The 26,033-nt window shown below is 44.5% G+C and overlaps 1 protein-coding gene across 1 annotated transcript; it reads right to left on the bottom strand.

Moving 5' to 3' along the window:
• Positions 1-17,207: 17,207 nt before the first annotated feature.
• On the bottom strand, positions 17,208-23,483 carry SPRY2 (sprouty RTK signaling antagonist 2). Its single transcript, XM_062194039.1, has 2 exons — positions 23,035-23,483; positions 17,208-20,159 (listed from the first exon to the last, which is right to left on the bottom strand). The coding sequence occupies exon 2, from the start codon at positions 20,106-20,108 to the stop codon at positions 19,161-19,163; it is 948 nt and encodes a 315-aa protein (XP_062050023.1). The 5' UTR covers positions 20,109-20,159; positions 23,035-23,483; the 3' UTR covers positions 17,208-19,160.
• Positions 23,484-26,033: the final 2,550 nt, after the last annotated feature.

Genomic DNA, 26,033 nt, shown 5'->3' with positions numbered 1-26,033 from the left:
GGGCCCACGCCGTGGCGCAGTAGGTTAATCTTCCGCCTGCGGCACCGGCATCCCATATGGGAGCCAGTTCTAGTCCCGGCTGCTCCTATTCTGGTCCAGCTCTCTGCTGGGATGGCAGTGGAGGATGGCACAAGTCCTTGGGCCCCTGCACCCGCATGGGAGACCAGGAGGAAGCTCCTGGCTGCTGGCTTTGGATCCGCATAACTCCGGCCATTTGGGGTGTGAACCAACAGATGGAAGACCTTTCTCTCTGTTTCTCCCTCTCACTGTCTATAACTCTACCTCTCAAATAAATAAATAAAATCTTTAAAAAACAATGATAATGTCTGATAGCTCTAAATTATGGGAGAAAGGTGCCACGCTTATATAAAACTATACTCTCGATGTGTTTCATTGCTAAGGATAATGGATATAAATCTATGTTTCATACATCTCTTTTCCTTCCTCTATTTCCTCTCAGACTATTGTTTGCCTAGTTTCATGATGAATAAAGAGCATGGACCTGGAGTAGAAGTATCAGCTGTCATTTTCTTACTGCTCACTTTGGATTAAGTTATTCAGGCTGTGAATGTGAGATTGCATATACTTACTTAAATTAAATAATATAACAGACCAAACACATCTAGCCAGAACGTGTGACAGTCAAATGTGGGTACCTGCTGAAATCAAAGCTCTAGTGCGAGCCGTACTCAACTTTCCATTCCTTTCAGAAAATAGCTCACCATACACACATGCCTGGAGCACGGAACAGACTTTGTAGACACTAAGAGTTATTTTGCTGCCTCTTAAAAGTTAACAACACTTGTGAAAAGTAGAGTAGCATTTTATTCAAGATAATTTTATTTTCTATACAAGAATTTGCACTTGAACACATACCATTTAAATACCATTTAAATTGATGATTAGTCTGTTTTCACTTTTTTTTTTTTAAATCTCTCATGTAGTGGACTTCACAGGATATTTGTTCATTCTGTATTGAAAACTGAATTTACTAGAGCGCTGCTTGGCCTAGAGGTTGAGACAGCAAGCAGTTAAGATGCCTGCATTTCACAGTGTAGTGCCTAGGTTCAAGTCCTAACTCCACTCTTGATTCCAGCTTCCTGCCAGTTCAGACTTTAGGAAGTAGCAGTGATGGTTCAAATAATTGGATCCCTGCCACCCACATGGGAGGCCTCGATTGAAAGCTTCACTCCTGGTTTTGGCCCAGCCCAATCCTGGTCATTGCAGACGTTTGGAGTAACCAGTTGATTGGAGCTGTCTCTGTCTGTCTCTGGCTCTCTGTCTCTCAAATAAATTTAAAAAGAGAAAGAAAGAAAGAAAGAAAGAAAGAAAGAAAGAAAGAAAGAAAGAAAGAAAGAAAGAAAGAAAGAAAGAAAGAAAGAAAATTGAGGTTATTGTGTTCCAAGATAGTGTAGAAAGTTGTCAACACACTTTTGGAAAGATAAGAGTGTTTAAGGGAAAGCAAAGCAGAATACCTTCTTGGTGACTAGATGGGAAAATGACGCAAGTGCTAAGTATTGCCCACTTTTATTTTTCCCTTTGCTAAAACAAGAACCCATTATTGTTGGAAAGGACTTAAGTGACCATGCAGTACCAGTCCAATTCTACTTCATAGGAGGCAAAAACGAATTAAATGATTCACCTGCTATCACACATACAGTGCCAGAATGCCAGAGTCCAGGATTCCTCATTGTTATTCCACAGTTTCTCACTTATGAAACTCACCCTACTCATTCACTTTTTAGAGAGTAATAGCCGTGCAACCAAGGTACAAACAAGGCAGTTGGCCAGATTAATTAATCCCCATAAATTTATGGTATTAAACATAAACAAAGCACTGCTTTGAGCAAGTAAGAAATTTAACAAATGTTTCTGGTTCTATCAGGCAGCCTCTCTTCAGGTAGCATTTATTGTCCTGGAATTTTATGAGAAAGATATATCTCTGCCAAACTGTTGCAGAGAACTCCAAGTGTCTGTGACACACAGCAACCTTACCATTGCTTTCCAAGAGTGAATTTCCTCACAACCATCGAACTCCTACAGGTTATTTAAAAACACAAGCATCTCCAGGGCACAGACACTTCGCTGTCGTGGGGGCTAGCCCACACGTTGCACCGGCAGTTCCCCTGGCTGCATCTGCTCCGTGCTGGTGATAGATACGGTTGCTGGGAGAACAGCGACTGCCTGATGCGATCCATTTCCCCCAACCTAGATCCCTAGATGTAGTGCCACCATTAACTTCCATAGCAGCCCTTCTATAGGCTAGACCACATCCCTGCCTCCCAGATCACCACCAAATATGTTGTGCCTTGCTTTGCTCATTTTAGTATCTGTTCTATTTTCTGCGTTGGAGTGTAGGCTCCCGGGGGCTCGGTCTGTTTTATTAGCGTGGCTTTGCTGCATCTGATGCCCAGCCTAACTGGGTGCTTGATACGCGGATAACATTGGATAAATTCTGTGGCATAAGTAAGTTCAGCTGTTTCTGTTTCAATAGCGTTGCATTGCTTCTAGTTTTTGTTTGCTTAGTTTTTGACTGTCTAATAAAAAGGAATAAATAAAAAAAAACCCACAAGCATCAATTCTGAGGAATATAAGAAATATAGTTGCTTGGGATAGGACATGTTCCAGCATGTTCTAATGTTTAGCTCACTCATGTTCCATCAATAGAGGGAGGTAATAGTGGCAGAAGCAACATATGTAGGAGCATGTAAAGAAATAGACAAAATCAAGACAGTTATTACAGTTAATTGCATCCTTTCCCATGAGCAGGATGAGAGGGGCCTTAGACTAGGAGGAAAACTGAAAGAAAACCAAACAGCCAGAGTATCTTGCTTAACTAGAAATCTAATGATGATACACCAAAGCCATGGGTATAAGAAGAGGCACAGGATATCATATCAGAAGGATAGGATTGGGAAATGTGAAAACTGAAAGATATAAAGGAAGTTACATTTATCAACCAACCAGAATTAGGTGCTATGCTTGGTTGTCTTGAATTCTTTTAGTATTGCAAAGAATTACTTTTCTCTTCAAAGGGTGAAGAAACCCACAGAGGCTGACATTCACCTGTTTTTCGACTTTCATAGTAGGACTCAAATAAGGTAGTGCTGATTTTAGATCCATGTTCTTTCTGGTACCACTGCTTCGGTGAACAAGTAGAAAATTAAACTGCGTTACTTATTTTTTGTAGGAAATTAGTCCCATAGTAAGCAAATAAACCATTAAATAAAATGACTCAGAAGAGTTTTAGTTTTAGGTGTGAGCCATACTAGCACACAAATTCCCTGCAAAGGATCAACCTACATTGATGATGTTGACGGAACCTATGACGACACCTCAATGTAACTAGTTCATGGCTATGTAGAGAAACAGGAGTGAGGAGTTCTATCAGTACACAAGGGAGGGAGAAAGAACAAGGCACCTGGGCCTCCCCTCCTAGGCCCTTCCTAAGCACTAGCTAAGGTGAACTCTCATCCCTTTATGCTCAGAGCAGAGACAGCCATGGGGGCATTGCATGTATGTTCCTCTGTAAGAAAAATTCCCAAGAAATTTACTTTGAACATTTGGAAGTGAGTTTTTTTGCCCTGTATGTCTAACTTTCCCTTTCAACTATCCTTATTTTACTCCTTTAAAAAATAAACAAATAAGCCATATTTATTCTGTAGTAAATGCTTCATTTTAAAAACTATTTATTTATTTGAAAGGCTAAATGATAAAGAAAAACAGAGAGGCAGAAATACCTTCAATCTGCTGGTTCATTCCCCAAATTTCTGCAACAGCCAGGACTAGACCAGGTAGAAACCAGGAGCTAGGAACTCTATCTGGGTCTCCCAAGTGGGCACCAAGGATTCAAATATTTGACCATCATCTGCCACTTCCCATGGTATGCCTTAGCAAGAAACTGGATCAGAAGCAGAGACAAGACTCAAACCTAGACACTCTGATATAGGATGGGGCATACCAAGCAGAAGTTTAAACCACGGCCACAATGCTTCATGAGTATTTTTTTAAATAAATTTCTTTGTTTAAAAAATGTTTGTTAGGGTTGATACTATGGCATAGCATATTAAGCTACTGCCTGCAATGCCAGTATCCCTTATGGGCGTCAGTTTGAGTCTCAGCTGCTTCACTTCTGATCTAGCTGCCTGCCATCAGTCTAGGAAACCAGCAGTGGATGACCCAAATGCTTGGGCCCCTGCAGCCACATGGGAGACCCAGATGAAGCTACTGGCTCCTGGTTTCTGCCTGAATCAGACTTGGTCATTGTGACCATTTAGAGAGTGAACCAGCAGATAGAAGGTCTCTCTCTCTCTCTCTCTCTCTCTCTCTCTCTCTCTCTCTCTCCCATCCTCTTCTCTGTAACTGCCTTTCAAATAAATAAATTAATTTTTTAAAAATGTTTAATTACTTTTTAAAACTTATTTGAAAGGCGGAGTGACAGAAAATTAGAGGGGAAGACAGAGAGAGACTGAACAAGAGAGAGGGAGAGATACCTATCTACTAGTTCACTCCCCAAATGTCCACAGAAGTTGGGACTGAGTCAGTATGAAACCAGGAGCCAGGAATTCCAACCAAATCTCCCACATGAGTGACAGGAACTGGAATACTGGAGCCATCACCTGTTGCCTTTCAGGGTGTGCATTAGCAGAAAGCTAGACTAGAAGTACCAAGCAGCCAGGGTTTGAACCAGGCACCAGGCACCAGGCACCAGTGTGAGGTGCAAGCATCCCAAGCAGTGCCTTAAGCCACTGTGCCACAATGCCTAACTCAGTGCTTCAAGTTTTTAACACTTGCAGCCAAAACAGGGGTCAAAAATTCTAGGCAATGGCTGTGGAACTGATGCTAATTTATATTAGTAGGAAAGGAGATAAAGCAAACACTATATTTTCTTCCATAAATTTTAATGGTTTAGCCCATTTCAAAATTCTGTCACTTTTTTAAAAACTCAATGAATTACACAATTAGCCAAAAAATTGATAACACTGAGCTTCAGATAGTAGTACTCTATCCCACCTCCCTTCCCCACTTTTGTTTAAATTTATACAAATCAGGGTGCAAGATGTGTGAGGATGTTGATAGCAAAGTGAGGAAGACGTGAACTGTCCAGTTACCAGCTGCTTACAGCCATAAGAATTGCTGAGGCAAGAATCTGAATTCTTATATTTGACAGCCATGTGTTTAAAGAAGAGACAAATTTTTGTCAACTTAAAACATAAAATGGTGATTTAGCATGGTTATGATTGGATTTGGGTAATGAAAATAACTCTTTATTGCAAAAAGAGAAATACAAATTTGAAGGTGGAGTTCATACAAGCTGCTTATGGCAAAAGAGGAGTCTTTTAAAAGGTTGTAGCTACTAATGGAAATTGATTTTATATTCCTATTGAGGCCAGGGAGATGAAATCTGTTCTTTTTTTTTTTTCTTTTTATTATTTCTGAGAGGCAGAAACACACACACACACACACACATACACACAGAGAGAGAGAGAGAGAAAGGGAGAGAGTGAGCTACTACTTACTGGTTCATTTTCAAATGAGCCCAACTGAAACTTGGAGCCAGGAACTCAATCCAGGTGGATTGCAGGGACCCAACTACTTGAGCCATATCTACAGCTTCCCGGGGTGCACACTAGCAGAAGATTGGAACTGGGAGCCACAACCGGGACTCAAACTCAGGTACTCTGATATGGGACATGGGTGTCTTCACAGGCATCTTAACCTCTAAACCAGATGCTTTCCCACAAAATCTGTTCTTGAAACATTTCCGCTCTCTTCAGTATTTCTCTTAAGTTATCATTATTCCCTGTACTAATCTCCCTAGCTAGCAATCTAATAGCCATTGGCCAAATTCAGATATTCTGCAGATTGCTATTTAAATTGTAAGCTTTTTTTTTTTTTTCAAAATTAGGCAGGTAACCAACAGAAGGTTTGGTCTTTTAAGTCAAATCCTTGTGTCATTCTTCCTTTAATGTGTGCACAAGAACTTCCCCTGCCAAAAAAAAAAAAATACAATATGTAAATTCAAATTCCTGGGAAAGAACATTTGGATTTTTGTTTGGGGTTTAAGGGCATGGATGAGGGATGAGGGGCCATGTTTATCTCAATGTGTCTTTCAATCTATATAATTTGGGGAAAGTTTAAATACATATTTTTCCTTTTTTGACAGCATATTTACTGATATGACTCAGAGTTTAGATATATGTGAGATAAATAATGTATGAAAATAATAAATGTCAAATTCAGTAGCTTAGTATTTTTTCCTTTTGATTTTTGATCAGACAAGCAGCCCTGTAAAGTTTGTAGGACAGGTATTATCATTCCTATCTTACATAAGAGGAAATGGGAATTCCTGTGGATGACAGAATTGTTCCAAATCACAAAGCAAATGCAAAATTTTTAAGATTTTTATTTTATTTATTTGAAAAAGTTAGTTACAGTGAGAGACAGACAGACAGACAGAAAGAGGGACCGCCCATCTGCTGGTTCACTCTCCAGATGGCCACAAAAACTCAGCCTGAATCAGATCGAAGTCTGGATCCAGGAGCTTAATCTGAGTCTCCTATTGGGTGCAGGGGCACAAGGAGTCAGCTGAATGCTCTCCAGGAATGAAGGGGTTACAGAGGGACCTTTGATTAAACTACTAACACAGGTTCAAGAAATTCATCATTGGGCTGGCTCTGTGGGTAACAGGTAAAGCTGCTGCGGCTGCCTGCAGTACTGGCATCCCATATGGGTGCTGGTTCAAATCCTGGCTGCTCCATTTTCCATCCAGCTCTCTGCCATGGGTTGGGAAAGCAGCAGAAGATGGCCCAAGTCCTTGACTTCAGCTTAGCTCACATTTCTTTTAGTAAGGTTTTTCTTCATTTGAGAGGATTTTGCCTTTATCTTTCTGTTTTTTGAAATATTATTTAGTTTTTAAAATAGCTTGATTAACATAATACGCCTATATTTTTATGGAGTACAGTGAAATATTTCCAAACATATACACATATAGCCAGGAAACTAGCTTTCTACTTCCTGATATTTTATTGTGTATGGAGCATACCAATTCTTTTCTTCTAGTTCTTTACAGAGTATATTACACATTATTGTGAACTACGGTCACTCTACTTGTGTCATGGAACTCTAGAACTTGTCCTATCTGTGTTTCAGTACCAATATCCAATTTCTCTCCATCCTCCACCCTCCATAGTTCACATTTCTGTTTGGATTTATGAAGTCAACACAGAGGCCCCTTGGCTAAAAGGAAAAAAATCTATAAATATCTAAGATTGTATATACACACACATAACACACAGATATATATTTTATAAATATATTTTATTTATATTTTTATACATAAAATGGCGACAGACCAATCTCTCTGTAACAGTTAGATTATGGTTCATAGTATCCCATTCATTCAAATGTGACATGTAGGGAGCATCAATCTTGCATGGGGGCATTGTAGAAAGCTCTGGAGACATCAAGAAGTGCTCATCTCTGTCTTTATAAAGCTTGTAATGAAGTCCAGTTCCACTGGAGAGCAAGAAGTAAAACAAACAATCCTACAGCTAATTCTATAACTACATTGATAATAAATGCTTTGAAAGAAGAAGACTGAATAATATGACAGCAAATTATAAGGGAACCCATCTGGACCACAGGTGAGAGCACCTCTGGGGAAGTGACATTTTTCTCTCGGCTTTAAGAATGAGTACAAAGTTTTCAGGGGAATGGACGTGAGGTTACAGTTAAGGATAGGGAAATTTCATGTTAAGATAATAGTCTCTGTAAAGGATTAGGGAGGGGCCACTCAAATAAATAGACCTTCCTAAAAAATGAAAAGAGTACTGTAACATCTTGATCCTTTCAAAAACATATTTTGATGACTTTTTTTGCTTCTTGAACAAAATTTCTGTTCTTTCAAGATGCTGAGGTTAAGCTACTGCCTGCAGCATCCCGTATGGGCACATGTTCAAATCCTGGCTGTTCTGCTTCTGATCCAGCTCCCTGCTAATGCACCTGGGAAAGCATCAGAAGATGGCTCAAGTCCTTATGTGGCTGCCACCCATGTGGGAGTCCTGGATGGAGTTCCTGGCTCCTGCCCATTGTGGTCATTTGGAGAATGAACAAATAGAAGATTTTCTCTCTCACTCCCTCCACCCGCCATGTAACTGCCTTTCAATAAATAAATAAATCTTAAAAAAATTAAAAATTGGGCCGGCGCCGCGGCTCACTAGGCTAATCCTCCGCCTTGCGGCGCCGGCACACCGGGTTCTAGTCCCGGTCGGGGCACCGATCCTGTCCCGGTTGCCCCTCTTCCAGGCCAGCTCTCTGCTGTGGCCAGGGAGTGCAGTGGAGGATGGCCCAAGTGCTTGGGCCCTGCACCCCATGGGAGACCAGGAGAAGCACCTGGCTCCTGCCATCGGATCGGCGCCCTGCGCCGGCCGCAGCACGCCTACCGCGGCGGCCATTGGAGGGTGAACCAACGGCAAAAGGAAGACCTTTCTCTCTGTCTCTCTCTCACTGTCCACTCTGCCTGTCAAAAATAAAAAATAAAAAATAAAAAAAAATTAAAAATTGGATTTGGGAGCACACATTATGATAACGTGCAGATTCTTTAGTCTGAAATTCAGCTTCCTCAGAACTGAAGACAAATCTAGTTTCTCATCTCCTGCTTCATTTCTACCTTACATACATATGCATTTCAACCAGATTATTCTATTACTTGTCTCCTGATCAGGATTTCATTCAGCCTTGATTTGGCTTCCTACAATACCTCATCACTAACCTATTTTTCAAGATCCAGGAAAATTTCATCAGTCCTCAGTATTCTTGTTGGCTTTGACTGTCTAACATCAAAAATGACAACTGGGGGCCGGCGCTGTGGTGCAGTGGGTTAATGCCCTGGCCTGAAGCGCCAGCATCCAATATGGGATACAGTTTGAGACCCAGCTGCTCCACTTCTTATCCAGCTCTATGCTATGGCCTGGGAAAACAGTAGAAGATGGCTCAAGTCCTTGGGCCTCTGCACCCACGTTGGAGACCTGGAAAAAGCTCCTGGCTCCTGGCTTCAGATCAGCGCAGCTCCAGCCGTTGCAGCCAACTGGGGAGTGAACCAACAGATGGAAGACCTCTCTCTCTCTCTCTGCCTCTCCTCTCTTGTGTAATTCTCACTTATAAATAAATCCTTTTTAAAAAAATGACAACTGAAAATTTAAGACATTATTGACTGTAAGAGACACTATTACTTTTAAACCAGGGAAAAAATAAAAGTACAACTGATAACATCATTCCAAAATCTTAAAGTTAGTTATTTGAGATACATAAATTGGTCATACTATATTCATTGCTTTGAAATATCTTTTTCTAAAGTTTATTTATTAAGTTTATTTGAAAAACAGAATAACAGAAAGAGAGACATAGAAAGAGAGATCTTCCACCTTTTGATTCACTTTGCAAATACCATTAATAGCCACGGCTGAGCCAGGCAAAGCCTGGAGCCAGGAACTCTATCTAGGTTTCCATTGTGGGTGGCAAGAATCCAAGTGTCTATGCCATCATCTGCTGCCTCTCAGGGTTCCCATTAGTAGGAAATTGGAAGCAGAAGACAGATTTTATCCCAGGCACTTTGTAAAGGGATGAGGGAGTCACAAGTAGCAGCTCTAGTGCACCACACTGCCTGCCCCACTTGGAATTTTTCTTATCTATCTATGTATGGGTTTCTCCCTTTCCTAGGTACTATAAAGCACTTTATTCTTTTCAAGAAAATTGGATTACAAGTATTTCACCAATAACAGGTATTTGTTCCCTTATAATTAATTTTAAACCCAATAATACAATATTTAGTATTAAGGGCTTCAATGTGCATCACTTTAAAATTTTTTGCTGTGGGCCAGTGCTGTGGCGCAGCAGGTTAATGGCCTGGCCTGAAGCACTGGCATCCCATATGGGCACCGGTTCTAGTCCTAGCTGCTCCTCTTCCGATCCAGCTCTCTGCTGTGGCCTGGGATAGCAGTAGAAGATGGCCCAAGTCCTTAAGCCTCTGCAACCACATGGCAGACCTAGAAGAAGCTCCTGGCTCCTGGCTTCAGATCAGCGCAGCTCTAGCCGTTGCAGCCATCTGGGGAGTGAACCAGTGGATGGAAGACCTTTCTCTCTGTCTCCACCTCTCTCTGTAACTCTGTCTTTCAAATACATAAAATAAATCTTTAAATTTTTTTTTTTTGCTGTTTCATGAAGGCATTTCAAGAACTAACCTTAAAATATGTACATTGTATAAAAACTCAAAGTAGAGAACTGCTATCACGTTCAAGCACAGTATACCATGAAAAGTGTATTGTGACTGGTGCCTGGTCAATGGCAGTTGAAAATACCATTGAGTGTAACATGCATCCTGATTTCAGAGACGCATAAATGAGAAAACAGATGTTCATTTTAGAAATGAATACCTATACCGAATCTCTACATTTTGATAAATATTATTGCTATTCCTTCTTTCATGACATTCTCAGTACGCCTTTACTTTCCACTGAATTAATTTATTCATTCATTCATCAGATGCTCATTTGACCATATCCTATGTGCCAGGTTGTAGAGTTCTGCCCAAATGAACAAATGCCAAAGGCCCCTGCTCCTCCAATTCCCTAAGTTGGAGGCGTTGACAGAAATCTAATTAGGAAGTTATCATTTTATAGATGTAGTATTTGGGATTATGAATGAGTTCCTAAAGTCCTTTTTTCTGATACTATCCTCACAATAGATTAACAGTGGATAAAATTTAAGTCTATAAATCCATTAACATGACTGTTTTAGTAGAAACATTGTAAAAATTTATCTGTACACAAGAGTATACATATACATGTATTCATTCTTTTGAAGAAATAATAGTAAACTGATTGACAGTTAAATATTTACAAATGTAAGGCAGTTTTCCAAAAGTTTTCAGAGGTTTGTCATTAAGGATGGGAATTCCAAAGTTAAAGTCAAAGGAATCTCTACATGTGCTTTGATCTCATTCTCCCTCCCACAGCTGACAGCTTTCCTTGTCTCAGAAGGATACATTAGATTCTCTCTACTACTCTCCCAGCTTCCTCTCTTAGCAGAGTTTCCTAAAATTGGCATTACTGGCATATGGGGCTGGATAATTCTTTGTCATTGTGGGTTGTTCTGAGCATGGTAGGATGTTTAGCAGCATCTCTGACCTCTACCCACTCAATATAAGGAACTTCTGCTACCCACCCCAAGTAGTGAAAACTAAAAATTTCTCCAGACCTTGCTAAATATTCCCAAACTTTTCAGAGTATTAAGTGGAAAATGTTACAAGTCAATTTCTATTAATTAGAATTTAAATCCTGGACTCCAAATAGCTATGGGCAGTCAGCCTTTATTCCCCTCCCTCTCACCATAACATCTTCTGCACTGAAGATATACAGCAAGTATGAAGTCAGTGATGAGTAATTGTACTTTGGGCCAGTAGTTTTGATCGTTTATATGGAAGGACAAAGACCCAAAGATGTCTTTTCACAGATTATCGCACTCTAACCAATGGTTCATAAATGAGTTCATATTCTCAGTATTTCCAAAGTTTAAGCTTATAGTGATAACAAGACTAAAAGTAAAAGTAAAATAGTGTTGTAGTCACACACGCAAAAAAAACCACTAAAGTCAATTAGACTGTATTCTAATGGTGTAGATTAGCGTCCAGGTGACATCTGCCCTAAATGCAACTGTTGGTTATGAAGTTGCTCATTCTATTAAACAGCTTACCATTACTTCAATGAAATAGCTGAGGTCACTAATTTTATAAAGTGAAAAAGGTTTACTTAGTTCAAAGCTTTGGAGGTTCAAGTCCGTGATTTCACAGCACTACACGTTTGGTCTCTGTGAAGGTGATAAATGGCAATGGCAGAGCATGTTGGGGAAGGGCACGTGGTGAGCCAGGAAACAGCAGCTGGGCTCAACACAGGCTTTGATAACCTACCTTCTCAGGAGAGCAGCCCTTCCCAATGGCATGCCCCCAGTGACCCAAGAACCTCTCACTAGATGTACCTCCTAAACACCTTAATTGGATTTAGTTTCCACCCTTAGTACTATTAACTATGATGTCAGGTTTTAAATGTCAGCATGAGTTTGGGGGTGAAACCATTTCCAAACGATAGCACCCATGCTCCCAGAGCCAGCTGTCCACGAGAGGGCCATGGATCATTCAAAGATCTCATGGCGCATCCTAGCTCTTAGTCTTTCCTCCAGAGTTGGTACTGCGTTTACCCCAAGGCTCTGTATGTGCTATTGCTTGATGCATGTAAGCTTCATAAGTTGCTTTTATAATGTTCACATCATGACTGCTAGATATTGACATCCTTTAGTAATTCCCAAACTTAAAAATATTTTTTTTTTAATAAGAAGGAATCTCAGAAAAAGTTTTTTAGTGTCAGCAAAAACATCACTGCTACTTAGTGCCTACCTGAGTGCAAGTTGGGTCTGGAGTCAGTCAGAATCTGGAGAAGGGGCCGGTGCTGTGGCATAGCAGGTAAAGCCGCCACCTGCAGCATGGGCATCCTATATGGTTGCCAGATTGAGTCCTGGCTGATCCTCTTTCGATCCAGCTCTCTGCTATGGCCTGATGAAGCAGTGGAAGATGGCCCATGTGCTTGGATCTCTGCCCCATGTGGGAGACCCAGAGGAAGCTCCTGGCTACTGGCTTTGGATTGGCCTAGCTTCAGCCGTTGTGGCCAAATGGGGAGTGAGCCAGCACATGGAAGATCTCTGTCTATCTCGGCCTCTCTGTAAATCTGCCTTTCAATTAAATAAATAGATCTTTTTAAAAAAATCAGGAGAAATGATACAAATATACTATTTATTAGAACTCTTTGATGCAAGTAGAATATTGCATGCAATATTGATGCAAGTAGATATAGCAAATGTCATTGGAAGCAAAATTTCTTCAAAAATGGAGACTGAGGGGCCAATGCTGTGGTGTAGGGAGTAAAGCCACTGCCTGCAGTGCCAGCATCCCATATGGGTGCCGGTTCTAGTCTTGGCTACTCCACTTCCCATTCAGCTCTCTGCTATGGCCTGGAAAAGCAGTGGAAAATGGCCCAAGTGCTTGGGCCCCTGCACCCATGTGAGAGACCCAAAGGAAGCTCCTGGCTCCTGGCTTCGGATTGGCGCAGCTCTAGGAACTGCGGCCATTTGGGGAGTGATCCAGAGGATGGAAGACCTCTCTCTGTCTCTCTCTGCCTCTGTAGCTCTGCCTTTCAAATAAATAAATAAATAAATCTTTTTTTTTTCTTTTTTAACAGGCAGAGTGGACAGTGAGAGAGAGAGAGACAGAAAGGTCTTCCTTTTCCGTTGGTTCACCCCTCAATGGCCACTGCCGCCGGCTCACCACACTGATCCGAAGCCAGCAGCCAGGTGCTTCTCCTGGTCTCCCATACGGGTGCAGGGCCCAAGGACTTGGGCCATCCTCCACTGCCTTCACGGGCCACAGCAGAGAGCTGGCCTGGAAGAGGAGCAACCAGGACAGAATCCGCTGCCCTGACCGGGACTAGAACCCTGAGTGCCAGCGCCACAGGCGGAGGATTAGCCTACTGAGCTGCGGCGCCGGCCATAAATAAATCTTTAAAAAAAATGGAGACTGCATTAGCTTAGGTACTGGAGATGGTCATCTAGGTTTTGAGAGAAACCTGGGAATCTGAGTAGTCAGGTGTCAAGTGCTGTTTTTGGCAACGTCAGAAATTGCTCTAAAAGCCAATAGCTTCTTTTCACACCATCACCTACACTTTTCTCCCCTCCCACCACCTAGCCGCAGCTTGATTATTGCCAATTCATTCTTTTTTTTAAAGGATTTATTTATTTATTTGAAAGTCAGAGTTACACAGAGAGGCAGAGAGAGAGGTCTTCCATCCGCTGGTTCACTCCCCAACTGGCCACAATGGCCAGAGCTGTGCCAATTCGAAGCCAGGAGCCAGGAGCTTCTTCCAGGTCTCCCACACAGGTGCAGGGGCCCAAGGACCTGGGCCATCTTCTACTGCTTTCCCAGGTCACATCAGATAGCTGGATCAGAACTGGAGCAGCTAGGACTTAAACTGGTGCCCATATGGGATGCCCACACTGCAGGCAGCGGTTTAACCTGCTACACCACAGTGCCAGCCCTGCCAATTCATTCTTATAGGTATTCATCATTTTCTAAGTGCAGAAGTGAGAGAAAATTATGGGTTAATGACAAGAGGTACATTCCAGCAAGAACTGGAAGAGCAAGAATAGACGAATCTTTTCAACTTAATTCTTAGTTATATATTTTGAAAATGTATTTTTTAAATTTGTATTTTGGTAAAGAAAGGTTTTAGTAAGTCATACATCTCAAAGTTAAGCATAAACAACATAGCAGAATGCTTGTCCGAATATTCATCATACACCTCTACATTTCACTGAGGATGCAGGATATGAGCATGGTGAAGAGTTTATGTAATGAATGATCCAAATTCTGCTGCAACTGCCTTAGCAAAAATTCTGATTGTTTAAATATCTGCAACCATGCAAAGGCACGGAGACTAAATTCACTATCATCAAATCTTCTCCCAATTCATGTATTTTTACAGCACCTTGCTTGTGCTCTTACTGTATGCCCTGTCTTTTGTGAGAATTGTTAACCCTTTCCTTTTGCTTTGGAGCAAATAACACCATGATTTCTAAGCTGTGGGCACTCAAAAATACTCAACAAGCCAAATTATTGTGGTACTCAAATTCCATTAGAACTGGGCCTAAGAATTAAGCCAAATTATTGATTCTTCTGTATATTAGCAACTGTATTGAGAAATAAACTACTTTAGGGTATACTGAAGCTTTACATGCCCCATCTAGCCAAGCCAGAGGCCATGACTTCATTCTAATCTCCTTTCACAGTTTGTATAAAGTTGCCAAATGGGTTTTTACAATTTTTACATCAATTAAGATGTAGAATTAAAAATGTGGAACATTTGCTAGGCACAGGATAGAAGTTTAAGTGCTAGGGGCCGGTGCTGTGGTGCACCAGGTTAAAGCTCTGGCCTGCAGCATTGGTATCTCATATGGATGCTGGTTCCAGTTCCAGTTCCGGCTGCTCCACTTGCGATCCAGCTCCCTACTAATGTGTCTGGGAAAGCAGTGGAGGATGGCCTAAGTCCATGGGCCCCTGAACCCATGTGGGAGACCCAGAAGAGGTTCCTGGCTCCTGATCAGCCCAGCTCCAGTCATCACGGCCATTTGGGGATTAAACAAGCAGATGGAAGATGTCTCTCTCTCTGTGTCTCAATCTCTCTCAAGTAAGTGAAATAAAAAAAAAATAAATAAAAAAAGTTTAAGTGCTAATGCTTTTTTTTTTCATTTGAAATTAATTTCCCTTTTTTCTGATCATAAGTCAAACGAATATTTTAATTCTGATGAGAGGTGCAACATTATTGGTGGTCTTTCATGTGGAAGTGGCATTCAAATAAAATCCAGAATGTAGAGTATACACATTTTGACTACTCTCCTGTGAATGGCCAAACTGGTAACGAAATGTGTCACCTGTTAAGCTTCACTCTGATGAAGCTTTAGGCCAAATCGGAAGGGCCTGGTGAAGATTCTGTCTGGTCTCCACTCAATAAATAATGAGTGAAGCACGTCACAGAGAAGTGAAGCAATGGCTCAAAGCGAAACAGAAATTTTAATGACTTTGCCTTAGTGTAGATTGCAAACAAAGACTAAATATTGATACAATATTGACATGAATCCTTAATAACTTACTTTTTAATTTACTAAAATAATGTAAAATATTCTCCACAAGGTGACAAACTTGTTTTTGACCTACAGAGGTCAACCCATTTTCAAAGTTGAGACTTTTGCACCTATACCCTTTTGCACATTTGGGAGAGGAAAGCAAACACCCACTTGTGAATAGAGCTGCAAGTAAAACTCTAAAACCCATTGCATTTTGAAAATAAAAGCAAACGAATGACTCCAAATCCATCAACTGCATAGAAAGTACTTCAGAGTGCATTGGGAAGAGGTAATTCATGACATTATCAATACCTTGTGGTCCTTGAGACAGAAGTGTATTACAGAATGAAGTTATGCAAAAAGTTTGGTTGGGATTGCTTCCCTGGGCTTCGGATTTTTTCTCTTTCATATGATCCCCAGAGCATGCTCTAACATGGCAGAAAATTTGGCAGGGCCTTAAACTCTCCTCCAACCTCATAAATGAGTGTTTTAAGTAACAACAATCAAGTTGTCATTCTTAAATGAATGTCAAATACAGAGCAGGCATAGGTCTTGAAAAAAAGAATTCTAAAAATTCCCCTGACTGTTTACCAGTCACATTTGCCATTACTACTATATTTTTGATCTATCACATCAAAATTATAGCCATCAGGTTACAAACTCATCATCTATGTGATTTTCACAAGCTTTGTTAACCGACTAAAAATTTGAAGTGATTTTCTTCCACATTTGTTCTCAAGTGAGAAAACTTGCAGTATTTAGAAAACACTTTTAGCACACTGAATGAGACCACCAGCTGTTTTCAATCAGTTTAGATTTAAGCATTTCATTTTCCATATTCTGAAAATGAATTCTAGAGTGGTTTATAGACAAACTCAACTTTTAATAGGTTAAAAGCTTCTTGAGGAATTCAATTTTTCTCATTATCTTTCAACAAGTTATTGTCATCAGGGCTTATATCGAACCCCTTCTAACTTCAGTTGACTATATCTTATTATGCTCTATATTGAATTATATTTTACCAAAGTCCCTTGAAATATGCTGGATTAGAAAGCACTTCCTAGGTCAGCAGCTCTCAACTACACATGAGCTTTTGTGGAACAGTTAAAAATGCGAATTTCCTCACCACATCATTAGAGATTCTAAATCAACAACCATGAGAATGGTTCTTATTCTACCTTTTCAATAAACACCCAATGGCATCTGAGGTGATTTGTCTATAAAACTTTGAAAACTGCTTATGAGGGGAAAGATGATAGTTAATTCTATTTCTATTCCAAAAATCTTTATCAGTGCATGTGGAAGTTTTTGATGAACAAAGGTTATCTGTCAAAATTTTGGGGCTTTACAAATGTTGAAAACTATAAAATAACAAGTATGACCCTATTTTTCTGACACTTTAATTCACCAGGGTGAAATTTAAGAGTATGCATTAGAATCAAAACATGCAGTATTCCAAAGCAAAAAGTTAGTGGTAAACAATTTCTAAGTTAATTTAACCTTGTGTTTCTTGGATGAAGTTCAGAGAAACTGAAGAGCCAGAGTAAACGTCTGATTTGGGGGGCTGATATAGTTCCTGGAAAGCCAATTTTAAAACACAAAACAAAACAGAAGACAACCTGTTCTAAGACCTCTTAAACCAAGAGGAACTTCAGAACAGGAAACAAGAGATTAAACAATAATAACAGGTAAATCATTTCCTAGACTTCCGGTTATTCTTGGCAGAATTTGTGCTTTTGGAAAAAAAAAATCAGCCACAAAGTGACTAATCAAGTGACTTAAGAAAACCTAATTTTTGTCAAAATAGTCTTGTAGTAGCTTGCTGTGTCTGTGTTCTCAAAAGACAATTCCAAATACAGTGATATTTTGCCATAATGCGTCTTCCACTCAGAGTAAAATCTAACAGTTTTCCAGGTTACTTGATTACATAAGTCAGGGCTAAGGTGGCCTACTTGGGTTTGAATTACAAGACCAGTATAGGATGAAAGTTCATGATAACAAATACCTGAATCGCAGCAAGTTATAATTTTTCTTGTCTTTTCTAATAGGAAATTTGAGGTGATGGTGATGACTTGCAGAGTCTAAAGTCAAATCAATCAGAAAAAACAGGGACATAAATAGTTGTCAGGAAACCATTTTTGCCTCAATTAAAAGACTTGATTTCTCTATATGCCATGATTGACATACGGGCAACATTTAGTAAATGTTTGTTGAATTAAACATCTTCCTCTGTTTTGAGTTATCTCCACGGCATTCATTCTTATTACTGTCTATGGGGTGCAAGTCTGATTGTTAATCTTTTAGGAAAGGCTCATGAATAAATCAGTTCAAGGTTTCTATCTGCAAAACAAAGAAAAGTCAGAAAATCTGAAAAACAAAGGGAGTAACAGGAGGGAAAATATAGCCAAAATAAGCTCTCATGTGATTAATACAGGCGAGTCAAACATTGAGTTCTATTTTGATTGGGGAAAAAAAAAAAAAAAAAAAAAAAAAAACAAACTTTAAAGCAGCAATCCCAAGACAAAAACAGCCCTATAGATAGATAAGTGAAACTATTTCACTAACATGCCAGCCTTAACATTCATTCTTGAACTTTGCAGAAAGAAAGAAAAGGTATTACAATAAGACAAAACAGCTCAGTTTAATTTCAAACGTTAATATATTTTCTATTTTATATTGAACATATGCATCTGTAACCCCTCATTTGCAGCAACAATCACATCCTCATAAAAGGGGCAAAATTTGTAAGATGCCTCTTAAAATAAATATTCTTTTTTATAAAATAATAAAACTTCAAATAAATATTCTTTACACTAAACAATATGTTGAAAAAATTAGAAAATAAAGGTTGAATTTTACTGTAACTGTACAATATACATGAAGTCCAAAGGGAAATCAAAGTCTTACAATAAAGGCTTTCTGTAAGGCAAAATACAATCTAAAAACATACTGATTGATTCACATTCTTCCGAATGTACAACATATTAGTATAATATTTTGTGACTGTGCCATGTATGGCACAACTTGTTTTTCACAGTTGCAAATATTACTGTATATACAAAAATATAGCACATTATCTCTGGAGAAGACAATGGAAAAAAGGTCATTTGCTAATTTACAAATTTTGCAAGTACTATTCACAAACAAAAATTTCTGCCTAGGAGTGTCTGTGTTGCTTTAGCTTATGCAATGTGTGGGTCACCCAGTTCTGTATCCCATTCTTTGAGCTCCATTAGCTGAGTTCTACCAAGTATATCAGTTAAAATGGCACATTGGACAAAACACTTCTCACTGCAAACAGCAAAGAATATGCCAACTCTATTAACAGTGCCAATACTGTAACTGTAACTGTTTAGTTGGTTTCATATGCATGTTAAAAAGAAAACGGGTAGGGAGAGACACAATCCTTATTATTGTAATATTCCTGATTAAGGGTGCTATGTTGGCTTTTCAAAATTCCTGGGGGGGACAGTGGGAACTTTGCAGCAAACTGTGTTTGAGTTTTTACAACGGCATCCAGGCCTGTTCACCCGGTCATAACACCCCTGGCACAATTTAAGGCAACCCTTGGCTGGAAGGTAACACCATAAACAAGGCAGAAAGAGAGACATAACACCCATGGCTGACCATCGTGTACAACAGTGAGACTGGCTGCAAGAACAAGGGTTGTCTGCACAGTTGTCCTCATCATCATTAGAACAGTGATAGAAGAGACCTTTCACACAACACACACAAGTCCCATAGTCAATCACGTTCTGGGCTGAGCAAAGGCACTGCTTGTCGCAGATCCAGTCTGATGGCAGAGGCCTTGGGTAGGTGCACTCCTTACATTTGCACTTGCCACAGTCCTCACACCTGTAGGCGTGCAGGCCCAAATCTTCCTTGCTCAGTGGCTTAAACTCACCTGGCTTGAGCTCAGATTTGGGCTGCACCCGGATTATGCCATCAGCAACCAGCCCCGAGGAGAAGGAAGATCCTAACAGTCTGTGTTCAGAGGAGCTGCTGCTGGTACTCGTCCTGGTACTGCTCCGCGACCCTGAGCTGACGGTGCTAATGGACCTGGACAGAGGGGCCCGTGCAGAAGAATGGACCTGTGAGTGCTGGGCCCGGGGAGGCTGGCGGTGCTCAGGCAGACCATGGAGTCTCTCGTGTTTGTGCTGAGTGGAGGGGCGAGGAGCAGGCTTGAGCCCAGGTCTTGGCACCACAGTCGGCCCCTCTGTGTACTCATTGGTGTTTCGGATGGCTCTGATCTGATCCAGGGACAACACGTGTACCTGCTGGCTGAGGGCGTCTCTGGGGTCCAGTTCCCCACGCTGTCTGCCACCGTCACGGGACTCCTGCAGCAAAGGCTGGGACCCGTTGCCACTTTGAGCTCTGGCCTCCATCAGGTCTTGAAAGTGTGGTCACTCCAGCAGGCTTAGAACACATCTGAACTCCTGCAGACACCAAGAGGAAAGACAATGGTTTACACTCGGAAGACTCTCCACCCACCTGAACTTCTCACCTGCTCTAGAGAAACAGGGTTTGAAATGGAGTTGTGGTGGGGAAGTATTGTAACAGCCATAAGACTAATGCCCAAAACAAAAAGCAAGAATTATGGCTGGGTACTGACAATTCTGTAATCCTGTGAAATGCGCTGACACAAAGCTGACCTTTGTTTGAATCACTTAAGTAACAATCCCTTATTCAAATAAACACACAATTTGCAAGGTTCAGGTTCAATGTAAAAATTGCAAGAAAGTAACACTGGATCATAACATTGCTACCAACATTTGCAAAAGCTGAATGCCTTTTCAAATTCTGAAATAGGCTTAAATTTGTCATGGCTATTTTTTTTTTTTGCCTTAAACATCAATAAATGCAGCTGAGAAAATTCCTTCTTGGTTTTTACTTCAAAACTGTTTTTACATCAGACACGACACGTGCAGTATGATTTAGCCAATATTCTGTGACCTTTTCAGTCCTGCAGGATGAAGATGACATGCAAAAAAAGCAAACGTCCCAAGAACAGTCACAAATTTTACAACAATGTGCCATTTTTATTAACTACCTAGTAGGGCAAGCTACAGAACTAAAAACAAATCAAACCAAATCCTGTTAGGTGCCAGGAACAGATCACAGCAGAGGTACACAACGAGGAACAAGAAAGACAGGGACTTATTCTCAAGTTCTCAGCAACCTGGGGCTCATTTTACAGCCTGATAGCCTGGAACACTTCAGGGTCTGCAGCTAAAGGCTGTTCTCCCCGTTTTAGGCCTGAAATGTGTCAAAATCTTAACTTTCCTCGGAAAGTTAACAGTCGAGAGCATAAACCCACCGTTAGTACGGGAAACGTGTTCTAAAAACCCAAGCGCCACATCTCAAACCCAGCATTCTGTCCAGCAAACCTGTGGCTCGCAGCCCCTTTTAAGTCTCAAAACTACCATACCCGTTCCCAACACTACACGAACATTAAAAAGTCAAAACGGGCAAAAGTGCATGTTTCCCCAACCTCCGCTTTTTACAAAAGGCAGCGCCGCGGTGAGCGAGGCAGGTGACAATCGCCTCCCAGCTCGCGACCAGGCAGCGCCTGGAAACCGGATCTCCTCACCTCAAGCAGGACAAGCACACAGGACAACGCGGCGCTCGGCTTCCTCTCGGTCTATCGGCTCTATCTGCGCCCAGACACCGTCCCCGGCAGGTGGGACACAGCCGGAGCCCGGGGGACTTTTCTCCAGGCTGACTGACGCTGTCCGGGGGCCAGGCGGCCCCCAGCCCCGCCGCGCCGGGGGCCGAGACGCACCGACCGGCGGGGGGCGCGGGCGCCTCGGAAGGGGACGTGTCATGAAACGCACGAGCACACTTCCCCCGCCTGCCCCTCCCCAGCTCCCGAGAACCGCCTGCCAGCCCCAAGAGGGAGCCGCGCACCAGCAGGCAGAGGTCACGCAGCCCACGACGGGTCTGCAGGGGTCCGCGAACGTGGGGCTCAGGTTTCCAATGGAGCCCGGGGAGTCTGACCCACGCGCACGCGGCCACTGCACGCCGCACCGACTGAAGCAGGCTTGTAGCGCGCACGCCGGTCTCCTGGGTCGAGGGGAAGGGAAACAGGAATGATCTGTTTCTTAAAGTTTAACTTAAAAAAAAAAATAATAACCCGCCCCCCTCCCCCAGGGCCCAGAGCCTACGCCAGGCGTGCAGGATCCAGTCCCTGGGCTGGAAACTTTAGAGGTAGATTTGCATACAGTGTAAAGTAGCATCTTTGGGAAGCGGAAAAAAAAAGTGATTTCTGCCGATCCCCGGCCTCCTCCTTGCAGCCCCCCCTTTCCCCCTCGGCTCTCTCTCCGGTCCCCCCTCCCTCTCGAAGTGCTTTGAAAACCCCATTAAGAACAGTGTGTGATCAGACTGAGGATTAGGGGGGGGAAAGGACTTCAGCACTTAGGGTGGGGCAAACCGACACAGAAACCGCTTTGTAAAAAAAAAAAAAAGTGCACAAGATTCCAAATTAAACGACAGCGACAACATAAACCGGAGAACTTACAAACGAGCCTCATCTGCCACCTACTTTCAGGTCATGCAAAACGATCGCACACACTCGATGACTTTTCCAATGTACTAGGTCAATCCAAGCTCTCCCCTCCACCCCCCCCCCCAAAAAAAAAAAGCGTGACCCAGGCCGATCACGGGGAACGGAAAAAGGAGAAAGCTGCACTTCCGAACCGCAGAGCCTCGGCGCCAGGCTGGGCGACGCTCCCACCCTCAGTGGGCCAGGCTGTCCACAGAGGGCAGCGGCGCGGGCTGCCTGCACCACGCACCCTCGCCCCTTTTTTCCACCCGCGGGGCCTACTGCCCGCGTGGGGCGAGCACCCCACGCACCCCGGTCCCACCGCCCCGGGACAGACTCCCCCATTAAACTTTGCCTCGCACGGAGGGAGGAACAGGTTAGAAATGCGAGCGCCCGCAACGGCGGCCAGAGAAGCACAAAGTGCTTTCCCTCCGTCTCCCGCTCTCAGCGCCGAATTCGCGGCCGACGCAGGGCTGGGAACAGACCAGGGGAGAGCCGTCCTCCGACCCAAGCCCGCAGCGCGCGGGCGCGCAGGGTCGCCGGCTGGGGGACATCGCTCGGGGCGCACACGGCAGCCCCCTCCCAGGCAGGCCGAGCCCAGGTCCCCGGCCAGGGAAATCCGCCGGCAGCTCGCCGGCAACCTGCGGGGTTTGAGAACGCGAGGCTCGGGGCAGAGGCAGACCCTACTCCCGGTCCAACTGCACCTACTCCATGTTGCCCACACCGCGCCAGCCACGGCGCCAGCAGGGGAAGAGCGAAACGCGCCTCACCGTGATCGCGGCTTTGCACCAACCCCTCTCCCTTGCAGTCTCTTCTTTCTGCGATGTGCAAATAAATCCAGCCCCGATGCAAACTTTTTTTCCCCCTTTTTTTTCCAAACTTTGCTTCAGTCCAACTTTCGAGCAATCGGCGCGAGGAAACAAAACAAAACAGAAAAATACGAGCGAAAAATTCGGAGCCAAGTCCCTCGCCGATGAACAACTCCGGGTTTCAGGGCTGGAGGCGAGCCCCCTTGCAGAAGCGCACGCGGAGTATTTCCTTTTTTTTTTTTTTTTTTTTTCTCAATGAACAAGAGGCCGAAGCGCCAACAGCGAGTCCCCGTCCTTGGCAGATGAGCGAATGAGAAAATAAAGTGGCCTTACAGAAAGACCCTAGAAGCCAGATCGCCAAGCCGTGCGGCCCCGGCCGCGTCGGCGCAGCGGTGGCACGGAGGCGCGGGCGGCCGTGAGCCGGGCCGGGCGGGCGCGGGGGCCTGGGCGCTGCGCGCTCCGCCGGCCCCTCTCCTCCGCTCGCGCTGCGGCGCGCAGCTCTGGGCGGTGCAGACTGGGCGTTGTGGAGGCTCGGCAGCGAGGCCGAGGCGGGGGCGGTGGGTGCCGAGGAGGAGGAGGAAGAGGAGGAGGAGGGGGAGGCGGAGGAGGAGGCGGCGGCGGAGGAGGGGGGTCTGGGGCCCGGCCGGGGGGGGCTCGCTGTTGGCCTGCGCCCTCGCCTTTCCGGAGGAGGCAGGGAGTTCTGCGGCGGCCGCGGCAGCAGTAAATGGCGTCATGTGGATCCGAGGCGGAACAGAGCAGTTGTTGTCCCAGAGGATATATCGCATCCGGTCCCAGCTCATTGGCTCCGCGGGGCTACATTCACTCACACTCCAGCGCCCGCCAGCGCGCCGAGCCGCAGGAGGCATTCAAAAGGGCAACCGCGCCGCCCCGCGCGTCCCCGGGCCGCTCCTGCCGTCCCGCGGGGCGCCCGCGGAGCCCGGCTGCGCGCGACGGGGTCGGTTTATCCAGCTTCAAGGAAACACTGACCTTAAGGCCCCCCCCCAGCCCCCACCCCCGACACCCCCCGAGGCCAGGAGGATGAGCCGGAGGCTCGGGCTGATTTATGGAACTTTCTCTCGCCGCCAGAGAGACTGATCGGGGCCGTGCCGCGTTAGCAATGAAAAACAAGTTGCAGGTTTTTAAGACTTCATCCGGAATCCATTTCGAGTCTGCTCGCCCCTCGGCTGCTCCCCCTCTACGCGGTGGGGGTGGGGGAAGGGGAGCGGGAAGTGCGGTGGGAGGGCTATTGGTTTATTCTTTGTCTCCCGGATTAACCCGATTATACACCAGGCACCGGCCCCAGCCGCGCCTCCCCCACCTCCGAGCCTTGTACGAGAGGAGCGGAATGCAGATTCGGGTTTCAAGTACCTCCTGCTCAGGCTGGATTGTGGCGACTGGGAGTTTATTAGAATTTTCGTGTTTTAAGGGAGGCAGACGGTGGCTGCAGGGAGAGCTCTCTGACTGCGTCGCCGGACGCCGCAGCCGAGGGAGAGGCTGCAGCCTCGCTCTTCAAAGTCAGCTCTGCGATCTCGGGGCGCTGTGGTGGGCTTCCGCGATGGGGGTGGGGGGAGGGCGCTCCCGGCGCGGGTTTCTCCGCGGCCCGGGCAGCAGTCATCTGTCCCTTCCCACTCTTCTCCGGAAGCCCCCACGGTCCGTGCTGAAGGCATTCAGTAGAAAGTCCTATACATATGCACGTGCATTTGCTCAGAAACGTGCCTGCACGTGGGAGCCCCGGTGGCAGATCGAAATGCGCGCACGCACACCTCTAACCGCGCATTCTGAGGACTTAAAGGCGGGGAAGCAGTTGCCTGCTAGGTCGCAGGTCCCGAGCAGCACCTGCACAGCCCTGCCCCACACGGGGGTCCACCGTGGCGCTTCGTTCCTCCACTCCCTATCACGGCGACCCGGGGTTCTGCTGCAGAATGTCCCTGGCGCTCTCCCGGCTGCGCTGCGCGCTCGCCCTGCCTTCTCCATGTTTCTCTAGGGCTCCCCACCTTCATCCCCTGGGATTTGGAACTAGGGATGGACAAGGGCAGGCGCCTACGTCCCCCAACTGCTCTGGGAAGGGCGGACGAGGTTACGTCCGCCCGCCACGCGGCGTCCTTGGGACCGCGGGGGTGCTACAGCTGGGCCTCGGGCCCCGGCCGTTCGCCCCTCGTCCGAGTCCATCCAGTCTGCGAAGAGTGACGCCTCTGCGCGTGTGGCCCGTCCGGCCACCAGGGGGCGCTCGCTCGGTGCCCGGCCAGGCTCTTTTTTTCCCCCAGAAGTTGTCCGCAGGCTGGCGGGGTTGCCTTCCAAAATGCGCATTAAACCTGCTGGTTTAAAAGGAATAATAATAATAAAAAAAGGTATTTATCCTGTAAACGCCGCTCACGGCGGCTTTCCCTGCGATTCCCTTGGATGCACTCCGTTTTCAGTGTGAGACGAGTTGTCTTGGTTCCGAGAACCGCAGCTGAAACCTTGGGAAAGGGAGCTGTAGGTCACAGCCTGGTTGTGCAAAGCTTGTGTGGGACGGGCGGTCGGTGGCCGGCCAGCAGATCTGAGGAGCAGAGCAGGTGGCAGAAGCGCCTTCTCTACGGCTCTGCAAACCCCGGCACCCGCTAGCGGCTTCTTGGGAGACGTTTGTGCCCTTGGTGTGTTCTCCCAGCGCTGCAGGAACTTTGCGAAGAAGCAGAGTAGTTACGGATCAAAGCCTTAACACTGAATTTATTCGGACTGGCTAGAACACCTTAAGTTTTTATTGAGTCAATAAGGAATAAACTAACAAGAGGGAATCCCATGTCATCTAGGTCTCTTTTTCTCCCTCCAACAATCTCCAGTTTGCTGTCAGTGGAAATATTTAACCAATAATATAAGCACAAGCTAAACACAAGAAACTGTCTAATTGAAAACAAAAAGGACTCTGTTGGACTCTTTCTAATTTGTTCCGTCGTTTTTCAGTGGCATGTAAAAGTATAATG

The sequence above is a fragment of the Lepus europaeus genome, chromosome 6 (genome assembly GCF_033115175.1).
Source record: "Lepus europaeus isolate LE1 chromosome 6, mLepTim1.pri, whole genome shotgun sequence".
Taxonomy (NCBI): Eukaryota; Metazoa; Chordata; class Mammalia; order Lagomorpha; family Leporidae; genus Lepus; species Lepus europaeus.
This window is presented reverse-complemented; position numbering and strand designations above follow the sequence as displayed.